General features: G+C 38.7%; 1 protein-coding gene across 1 annotated transcript; it reads right to left on the reverse strand.

Moving 5' to 3' along the window:
- Positions 1-1,994: 1,994 nt before the first annotated feature.
- Positions 1,995-10,832, reverse strand: LOC144085113 (solute carrier family 22 member 7-like). Its single transcript, XM_077614122.1, has 10 exons — positions 10,539-10,832; positions 10,351-10,454; positions 6,193-6,347; positions 5,945-6,113; positions 5,757-5,877; positions 4,131-4,237; positions 3,853-4,067; positions 2,668-2,776; positions 2,383-2,595; positions 1,995-2,304 (listed from the first exon to the last, which is right to left on the reverse strand). The coding sequence occupies exons 1-10, from the start codon at positions 10,830-10,832 to the stop codon at positions 2,256-2,258; spliced, it is 1,536 nt and encodes a 511-aa protein (XP_077470248.1). The 3' UTR covers positions 1,995-2,255.
- Positions 10,833-11,154: the final 322 nt, after the last annotated feature.

Genomic DNA, 11,154 nt, shown 5'->3' on the forward strand with positions numbered 1-11,154 from the left:
AAACTAAATTGGAGTCTAAAACCTGAATCTAAAATCCAAATTTGATCCATAACACGAATTTCAAACCATAGCCTTATCTTAAAACCGTAATTTCTACCCCTCAAATTACGGGACATTACAATTTGTTTTCTACGTATACCAAACTTTTTTGTTTTTTCAAAACTTCTATTCGAGTAAAGCATGCTTCTTTCTTGAGTGTCTGTCAGCGGCCATCTCAGATGTGACACCAGCTGCCGTCATACAACGTTAACTGTAGCACATATTTAGGATTGTGTTGATTTTTTTTTATATTGTGAGTATACAGTCTGTCACAGGATATTCGAGATGGCCAGCTGCTTCTGTACTACGAGAGACAGAATTAAAAAATCCGATCTTTCCGACGTGCGAACGCTTTCCCAAGAATTTCAAGATGGCTTTCACCTTCCAAGTTTTTATATATCAGGAAGTGTATGGAAATCAAATGGGGTGGGGAATTGACACACGTCGACGGTCCCCGCCTGACTCAGACGTTCCGTTCTAAAGCTTCTTCCGACTTTGAACAGCTGCGCACAAAAATAGCCGCTTTACGGCTCACAAGGACGCAACAGCCGTGGAAAACGCACCTTGCTCACCTCCGGCCAGGTGGGACACCTTTGGACCTTGATGGCCGCTGCCGTGCTATTTCAGAGCTATATATGTGACAAAGATTTTTTGGGGCACAGTGTTACTCTGCTTTGTTCCGCCTCTCAGATATTTTGGGCATAACACCAGTGTAGATCACAAGATGGTGGTAGTAAATTTACACTGTATACATAAAAAAGTAAATAAATAAAAGGCAGGTGTTGGTGCCAGTGTTTTTTTTTCTTTAACATTTTACAAATATTCAACTGCTTTTACGTGTATAGTAAAAAATAAACAAGCTGTCTGTAAGGTCTTCATTCTATTCAATACACCAGACGGAAATTATGTTACATATTATGACAAACACATTTGGGATTTATCCTTATTTGTTTTCATGCTAAATATTTGTTTTATTCAATTTAGCTCCCTGATAGTGTAGAGCAGGGGTGTCAGACTCGGGTTGGTTCGCGGGCCGCTTAAACGTCAACTTGATTTCACGTGGGCCACCATTTTAGATATAATATTTAGATTTTTTTATATAAAAGGATTAAAACAACTGGATTAAAAGCCCTGAATATTCAGTTTTTTATAGATCTAAAACAATGTTTATTTGGGCTTTTTTATTTATTTTTAGATTTTATAAAATGTTTTTTGAACTAAAAACAAAGAAAAAAATGATTAAAAAATTACAATTATTGATTTAAAAGGGGGAAAATCAGGAAATTTAATATACATCTATACTCTTCATTTTAGTTTGATCCTAAAACAGAAAGTCGGCACTCATGATTTACTTTCCCGGGCCACACAAAATGATGTGGCGGGCCAGATTTGGCCCCCGGGCCGCCACTTTGACACATGTGGTGTAGAAGTTCTGACTTTGGTGCGTGTCAGATTGTGTGATATGATTGTGAGTGTGGATGGTCGTTTGTCTCTCTGTGTGCCCTATGGCTGACTGGTGACCAGTCTAGGGTGTAGTCTGTCTTTCGCCCCAAATCAGCTGGGATAGGCTCCGGAAAACCCTGCAACCCTTACGAGGACGTGCGGTACGGAAAATAAATGAATGAATAATGTATTCGTTTTCGGCGGCTCAGTGAGTGAGTGGTTAGCGTATCAGTCTCAGTTCTGTAATCGATAGTTCGATCCCACGTTAGCTGGTGTGGGGTTTGCAAGTTCTCCCCGGACCTGCGTGGGTTTTCTTTAGGTACTCCGGGTTCCTCCCACATCCCAAAAACATACATGGTAGCCTGGTTCAACACTCTAAATTATCCCTAGGTGTGCTGCCCATAGTTGGCTGGGATAGGCTCTAGCACCCCCTACAACATTTTTTGAGATTCCAGCTGTCCTTCGGGTAATGTCTTTGCTTTAACAAGTGAAAGAAATTTGCAGATTTAAAATGATTTTGAATTCATATTTTTATGTTGTTTGTTGTGAGTAGTATTTACGTGTAACCGAAAATTCACAACTCATAAAATTTATGAATAAAATGTACTTTTTGGCCATAGAGATCCAATGCATTTAAAGTGGGAGGAATGGATACCATCATTCACTGCCACCTTCCCACTTGAAATAGATTGGACATCTACCCGTGATAAACTATAACATTCCATGCCTAAAATTCTAGCACCACCGTCTGACTCATCGCCCACAAACAACCATTATGGCGTAATACTTGTCTCCAGAGGAACATCTTCTTCTCCTTTTCCACTAAACAAAAATAAAAAAAATCACGCATCAGCATTGAGCTATCACGCTAACACTTGCGACACTAGTCACGCGACTAACCACCGTCCGGCCTGCTCCACGTCAGCGATGGTCTCAGGCAGCACGAGGTTGAGGGTCTCGGGGAGGCAGAGCGCCACCAGGCCACAGAAGAGGGCTCCGGCGCATAGCACAATCTGAGGAAGGAGTGTCCACACATTTTCCAGAAGGAGAACTAGCGGCGCCACCGATACTCCCACGCGACTCGCCACACTCGTAAAACCCATGCCGTTCTGTCTGAACACAAAAAAACGCACATGAGACATATCCAATTCTAAATATTGACATAACTGTTGATGATCTTCTCACCTGAGCACGGTCGGGTAAAGTTCGGTGGTGTACAGGTAGATGGTTGTGAAGGACGCTTCGGAAAGGGCTTTTCCCAAAATGGCCACCGTTGATCGCACGTACCACAAATCTTTGATAACAACAAAAATGTTACTTTTTTTTTTCACCAAAAGCTACTTGACTCAAACCCACACACACCAAAAATAGTGAGGAAACATAGATTCTTCCACTGCTAAAAATGTCTCTCTGGGGAAAATATTATATAATGTTTTTTTATATATACTATATATACATAGTTACATCCCAAAAAATAATTCCTCGATTTAAAACCATCTCCTGCCATCATATTTCTCACAATTTTGATATCGTATAGTTATATAGTATACATCTTAAATGTGAAACATTGTACAAATAAATAAAATTAAAACAACCCTAATGTGACATATTTATACCATATATTTAATACCAATAAACATCAAGATATCTACATTTATGATATATTACATATATTTTATGACTACTTCAAACATACCTGTGTTGGTTTTCATACACCTAACATTTTAGAGATTTACATTGTACAAATTTAAAAATAAATACATTAATTAAAAAAAATATAATTCATTAAACATATTATTTAAAAATATTTTTAACAAAACCAAAATTTAATATTTAAAAAAAGGATATAATTAGCAATAAAATAATCAAATAGAGTAAAATACATTAATAAATTATGCTGATACACTAAAGTAACATTTTTGCTTTCTATACATGCAATTTTCATCTCATATTTACTCATGCCACCTTTTGTGTACTGTACCTGTAAAATATATTTAATGTACTTACTTCTAATGTAGCATAGTCACTTGATCTGTAATGATCTCTCCATATATCTTGTGCCATTAATATTAAAATGAATGTTGAAACACCTCTTATATACAACACTTTCATATTACAATTTACGTGTATGCATCTTTTATATAACACACGAATATAATTTTTATCACAGACATTCAGCTATGTGGCTCTTTTAATCTATCTGCTGTGATTTTAAAGGAGTTAGTCTCTTAATATCCATCCACAACAATAGTTGATTTTTTCATGTTCAATTCTTCTCCAAGGGAATATCTTTACACCATATTTAACTCCATATTATACTTCATTTTTCTACACAGCTTTCTATTTTATAGGAAAGGGCGTCATATTTACCCTTTGGGACCAAGACGTTGATGCCGATGCAGGTTCCGGTCAGCACCAAGGTACCGACCAGACATGGACGGCGGCCAATCCTGTTGATCAGCACAGAAAGCAGCAGCTTGGAAGGAACCTCCACGACGGCATACACAAAGTGCGTCAGGTACAAGTTGAGGCCAAAGCCGCTCAAGTTCAAGCTGATACCGTAGTAGGTCACCGCCGTTCCGTACCTGCCCAATGAAAATTAGACATTAGAAATATTCTCAATTTTATTCATGTTTAATGCCACCTACCATGCGATTCCGCTGATAAATGAGATTTTTCTTAGCTTTGGTGTCTGGAATAGGTGAAAGAATGTGTACTTTTGGGCCTTATCTGGAGTTTCCATGTGGGATAAAGCCTGAACACACACATGGAAAATATTCATACTTAATAAATTCTGAGTAAAATCATCCTTTTTTTGTATTATGCATTAAAGCAAAACATAAAACATAACATAAAACATAAAATTTAAAAACCGAGTTAGTACACTAAGCCGTGAAATCCATCACTTTAAAACTAATGTCAAAGTTATCATGATAAACATTAAAACATAAAATGCACCAGATTTCAAATGTTTCATTTTAAAATGTCAATCTTATTATAATACAAATTTGTGGATTGACAGCCAGACGTGCTTCACCTTGTCATGCACAGACCATCACCATATTTCTGATCTCCGTGACCTATAACCTTTGACTTATTCTCGTCATATACAATTAAGTTAAATGGGCCAATCAGTTAAAAAGCTATCGTGAAATTCTTTTTCTGACCTTTGACCACACCAACCAAAAAAATTGACTTATCTGCTGTTATTGAAGCGATAGTGGTTTCTAAAAAAATGGATTATTTACTATCATTTATTTGGTTTTTATAAAAAAATTAAAGAATATGAAATAAAATACAAAAATATTTGCTATTAGGTGGCTTAAAATTAGGTAAAAGGTTAAAAGTTTAAATTTTTCATTTTGAAACATGAAATTACAGTGGTACCTCAAGATACGAGACTTTTTGCACCGGTGAATCGTAATATAACATAAACAAATTTAAATGAACTTGGATTACGATGCAGACACTCAAAAATAAGTTCAATCTAACCTTACACTAAACTTAATTCTAATTCTGTTTTACATTTTTATACCATTCTTCCGGCCGGGTTGGCTCTGTTTGCCACTCCTCCAACCTGACTTTTAGTATCGATGGGCTGTTTGCTGTTGTATTCCTTTCAAAATATTCCGAAAATGATGCACACAAATGCCCTCACAATAGGATAACGCACGACCACTTGCCAACGAGAAGTAGTCTTGAATTAGCGATCGCTCCGCCAACAGGAGCTAACAGGCTAAGTGGGGAGAAAAAAAACACTGAGTGCTCGCAGAGACATTACAAAGAGGTAGTTGCGACCAGAGACATTACAAAGAGGGAGTTGCGACCAGAGATATTACACGAGGAGTTGCGGGCCAGTGCCCCTGATGTTCTTATGAGCATCCAACGAGAAGTAATATATACCTCGTATTAGTGATCGCTTTGGCATTCGCAGAGTGACGGAAAAAAAACACTGGAAAAAATGCAACACTGCTCAGTGCTCGTAGATATCTGTTATACACGAAAGAGAAGCGGCAAAATAGACAGTGCGCTACAATGATAAACAGCCTCTCATGTCTTAGCCACCTGGCTTTCTCGTACCTCGAAATCTTTCTCGTATCTAGAGATAATTATTTGCTCGAAATTTTACTCATATCTCGAAATGCTCGTATGTCAGGGTGCTCGTATGTCGAGGCATCGCTGTATTTCTAAACATAGCCTTGTTAGATGAGAAATATATCATTAGAAATGGTAAAAATAATCAAATGAAAGAAAATTAATGACCATAAACATACCTTCATTTGGACTTCGGACAGTTTAGGTCTGTTGTTAAGTCGGGCGCATTTGTCCAGGTAAAACTTCGCTTTTTCCGGTTCACCATTGGTCAGAAGCCATCGGGCCGATTCGGGCACCCACCTGGATGAGGCCGACAGATGCAATCAGGTCCCGGTGAATATCGCCGGTCATGCTGTCAGGTACTGACCACCAGGTAAGGATGGCTAAGGCCAGCGGAGTGGTGACGGCTACGATTAGCGGCCGCCAGTCGTTGATGAGGAAAGCCACGGCGCCCAAGAGCATGTTGCCTAGCGACCACGTCAGGCTGCCAATGATGCACATGGACGCACGGTGAGACGAGTCCACCCACTCCACGCCTAAAATGCAGTCGTGAATTTGGGTTACACTGCCCTCTAGTGGTCAAAGTGCGCACAGAAGAGGGAAACTATTACACACAGAGTGTGATGGAAATGAGGCTGATGCCTGCCAGCCCGGCTCCACTGAGGAACCTGAGCACGGCAAAAACGACGTAGGATTTGGCCGACGCGCTGGCCAAGCCAAACGTTAGCGACAGCACGTACGAGATCAACAGGGTCCATTTTCGCCCGTAGCTGCACACAAAAAACAACAACAAAAAGTAGCACCATCCAGGCAAATCTTTTCATTTGGATTTGTCATACATACCACGCGATGGTGCCCACACACTACTGTAGTATATAGTAAGGCTTTTTTTCTTTAAAAAATCGACATAGTATAGTAAGGCTAAGAAAGTCGGAGAATAAATCTGACTTCTGATTCTTCTCCTAGTTATTGCTGTGGTCCATTGGCAAAAATATTGGTTCAGAACTTGAGGTGGGAATCAGGAGTGAGTTCAATTACACTCGTTGCAATTCCCAAATTGTTTATTGAGGTAATGAAAAGGATAAATACAACTTCCAACTTTACTGTGGTGGAGTGGCAAAGACAATGGGTCAGAATTTCAGGTGGACACAAGTTCAAATCAGAAGTGAGTTTGATTCCACTCTTTGCAATTCTCAAATTGTTTATTGAGGTAATGAAAAGGATAAATATTACTTCCAATCACATCACATCATTTCAGAAGACACTGTGGTCCAGTGGCAAAGACAATGGGTCAGAACTTCTGGTGGACTCAAGTTCAAATCAGGAGTGAGTTCAATTCCACTCTTTGCAATTCTCAAATTGTTTATTGAGGTAATGAAAAGGATAGATATAACTTCCAATCACATCATTTAGGAAGTCACTGTGGTCCAGTGGCAAAGACAATGGGTCAGAACTTCTGGTGGACTCAAGTTCAAATCAGGAGTGAGTTCAATTCCACTCTTTGCAATTCTCAAATTGTTTATTGAGGTAATGAAAAGGATAGATATAACTTCCAATCACCTCATTTCAGAAGTCACTGTGGTCCAGTGGCAAAGACAATGGGTCAGATCTTCTGGTGGACTCAAGTTCAAATCAGGAGTGAGTTCAATTCCACTCTTTGCAATTCTCAAATTGTTTATTGAGGTAATGAAAAGGATAGATATAACTTCCAATCACATCACATCATTTCAGAAGTCACTGTGGTCCAGTGGCAAACACAATGGGTCAGATCTTCTGGTGGATTCAAGTTCAAATCAGAAGTGAGTTCAATTCCACTCTTTGCAATTCACAAATTGTTTATTGAGGTAATGAAAAGGATTGATATAACTTCCAATCACATCATATCAGAAGTCACTGTGGTCCAGTGGCAAAGACAATGGGTCCGAACTTCTGGTGGACTCAAGTTCAAATCAGGAGTGAGTTCAATTCCACTCTTTGCAATTCTCAAATTGTTTATTGAGGTAATGAAAAGGATAGATATAACTTCCAATCACATCATTTCAGAAGTCACTGTGGTCCAGTGGCAAAGACAATGGGTCCGAACTTCTGGTGGACTCAAGTTCAAATCAGGAGTGAGTTCAATTCCACTCTTTGCAATTCTCAAATTGTTTATTGAGGTAATGAAAAGGATAGATATAACTTCCAATCACATCATTTCAGAAGTCATTGTGGTCCAGTGGCAAAGACAATGGGTCAGAACTTCTGGTGGACTCAAGTTCAAATCAGGAGTGAGTTCAATTCTAATCTTTGCAATTCTCAAATTGTTTATTGAGGCAATGAAAAGGATAAATATAACTTCCAATCATGTATAGGCGGGCCGCCTCGTGGTGTAGTGGGTCAGTCACCTGCCTGCGACGTGGGTGTCGAGGGTTCACGTCCCGGTGTCGCCAGTCAACGACTGTATGGTGTCGGCAGTCGGCCGAAGGCCGACTGTCGAACACCACCAGGAACCCCCCCTCCCAACTGTCTTCCGGTCAGCCGAAGGCTGACCGGAAATATTGTTTTGCTGAAAAAAATGACTAAGTCTTTATTTGAATGAAAAAAGGATTACCCATTTACTGAACTACTAGTGTAGTGATCAGTCAAACGAGAGCGGGATTCGAACCCCATCTCCCACATGGCAGTCAAATCCACTAACTTGAGGTCTGTCCGCCCCATTGTCTTTGCCACTGGACCACAGTGACTTCTGAAATGAGATGATTGGAAGTTATATTTATCATTTTCATCACCTCAATAAACAATTTGAGATTTGCAAAGAGTGGACTTGAACTCCCTCCAGATTTGAACTTGTGTCCAACTTCAATTTCAACCCATTGTCTTAGCCACTGGACCACAGTGACTTCTGAAATGAGGTGATTGGAAGTTATATTTATCATTTTCATCACCTCAATAAACAATTTGAGATTTGCAAAGAGTGGACTTGAACTCACTCCAGATTTGAACTTGTGTCCAACTTCAATTTCAACCCATTGTTCTTGCCACTGGACCACAGTGTCTTCTGAAATGATGTGATTGGAAGTTATATTTATCCTTTTCATTACCTCAATAAACAATTTGAGATTTGCAAAGAGTGGGCTTGAACTCACTCCAGATTTGAACTTGTGTCCAACTTCAATTTCAACCCATTGTTCTTGCCACTGGACCACAGTGACTTCTGAAATGAGGTGATTGGAAGTTATATTTATCATTTTCATCACCTCAATAAACAATTTGAGATTTGCAAAGAGTGGACTTGAACTCACTCCAGATTTGAACTTGTGTCCAACGTCAATTTCAACCCATTGTTCTTGCCACTGGACCACAGTGTCTTCTGAAATGATGTGATTGGAAGTTATATTTATCCTTTTCATTACCTCAATAAACAATTTGAGATTTGCAAAGAGTGGACTTGAACTCACTCCAGATTTGAACTTGTGTCCAACTTCAATATCAACCCATTGTTCTTGCCACTGGACCACAGTGTCTTCTGAAATGATGTGATGTGATTGGAAGTAATATTTATCCTTTTCATTACCTCAATAAACAATTTGAGAATTGCAAAGAGTGGAATCAAACTCACTTCTGATTTGAACTTGTGTCCACCTGAAATTCTGACCCATTGTCTTTGCCACTCCACCACAGTAAAGTTGGAAGTTGTATTTATCCTTTTCATTACCTCAATAAACAATTTGAGAATTGCAACGAGTGGAATTGAACTCACTCCTGATTCCCACCTCATGTTCTGACCGAATGATTTTGCCAGTGGACCACAGCAACAACTAGAAGCTCAAGAATCAGAAGTCAGATTTATTCTCCGACTCTCTTAGCCTTACTTGCTATGTCATTTTTTAAAGAAAAAAAGCGACAAGGAAAAAAAGTGTCACCAAACTTTCGTCAAAACATATACACTCTTTTATTACAAAAAGATACACTTCCTAATTGAATTTATTTAGTTTTTTTCTCACTAAAAGGACTAAAGGCGGTGTCAAAGCACATGTTTACGGTCTTTCTAAATTAATTCATAATGTACTGCAACATAGGTCCATGAAATAATTAATTAATAATAATTTTAATTGTTTATTAGTTTTTTAACATTCAATGGACTAATATTTTATTTGGTTAAAGCGAAATGTATTACTTATTTAATTAGATTTTAATTAATTAATGCTACAATTAAGCATTTGTTTATATATTTCACTTTGTCCCAGTATTTGGTCATCCATATTATAATGAAGTTCCTATCATTTCAAAAGGTTTTTACACTGAATTGCCACGAGATAGCGACAAACACTAAATTTCTATCTGTTGGAATAATGAACAGAATTCCTTATTTTTCTTTTTTTATTTTACAAAAGATGGGGCCGAAGCACTGCTTTCTTTTCCATATTTTTTTAAATTAAGCTTTTTTTTGCACAAAAAATGCCATTAGGGAGGACCAAAGCATTATTATATATATTTTTTCGGGTCCAACACTACATAAGAGAAGCCCATTCTTGAACCCTTTAAGCGACAGCGGTCACTAAAGTAAAGTGGGCAAATGACTAGCCACAAATGCTCATCAGTTTTATGTTTTTTTTGCACCAAGATGCCACAAGATGACAAGTAAGCACAACTTTTAGATTCAACAGACAAATTTCATGGCTAAATGAAGCTCCTTTTCACATGAGCTATTGAAACAAATTGTCAGTTTGATGCAGTAAATTGATTCAATTTTACAAATTGCTCCTTTTTTGTTTGTTTTTGAAAATTACTTACTTATCCGACAGCGCACCAAACACAACGGAACCAAGTGTAACACCAAGGAAGAAAATGGTATTGGTGGTTTGGGGAAGATGCTTCCAGTCACAGACTAAATCCCACTGCAAAAACACCCCCCCAAAAAACAACAACAACTACATGAGCATTCAGTACCAACCCTCCATGCTCACATGTCCAAATTGTACCTCGCTGGCGATGGTCGAAGAAAAAGTGGAATTGTCGTAGATCCACCCATAATGACATTCGGTGTCGCCGGATTCATTTCCCGTTAAAATACGACAAGACTTTTCACCGTCGCTTAGGTTCGCTGACGAGTCCCATGGACCAACACGGCAACGGTGAGAAGGTACGGCGGCGATGAAATTGTTGAGCAGGAAGTTGCAAGGAAGCACAATTCGGGGGATCACTGCCAAAGCCACCAGCGCCCCCTGGAAGGGCCCGAAGGAGCCCACCTCGGCGAGGACGCCCTCGAATGACATTCCTGCATGAGGTGTTGCACGCCTTTAGCCAAAAAACAGTTTTTCATTTAAAGGCAAGCACTGATCACTAACGTTAGCCTTTGAACATCACATGGTTAACCATTACATGACAACTGGCTACTTATTGAACACACAAAGGATGCACCAAATTAATCACAATTTTGACATTTAAAAACAAAAGCTAAATTCTAAAGAATTTTGATTTGTTGTTTGATAGTTTGAAATTGTCTCCATTCAATCACATGGAATTTTTTTCCAGATTCTTGAATGGTTGGATATTCGAACAAAATTTTCGGATTGCAATATTCATAAATGACAGTGG

The sequence above is a fragment of the Stigmatopora argus genome, chromosome 11 (assembly GCF_051989625.1).
Source record: "Stigmatopora argus isolate UIUO_Sarg chromosome 11, RoL_Sarg_1.0, whole genome shotgun sequence".
In the NCBI taxonomy this organism is placed as follows: Eukaryota; Metazoa; Chordata; class Actinopteri; order Syngnathiformes; family Syngnathidae; genus Stigmatopora; species Stigmatopora argus.

Bases quoted from the DNA above. Each gene is read 5' to 3' on its own strand.
- LOC144085113 (XM_077614122.1), bottom strand. From the start codon at position 10,832: ATGTCATTCGAGGGCGTCCTCGCCGAGGTGGGCTCCTTCGGGCCCTTC. The intron at 2,777-3,852 runs GTAAATATGACG...TTGTTATCAAAG, and splicing joins CAACGTCTTGGTCCCAAAGG to ATTTGTGGTACGTGCGATCA. The intron at 2,596-2,667 runs GTGAGAAGATCA...TTTTGTGTTCAG, and splicing joins CTTTACCCGACCGTGCTCAG to ACAGAACGGCATGGGTTTTA.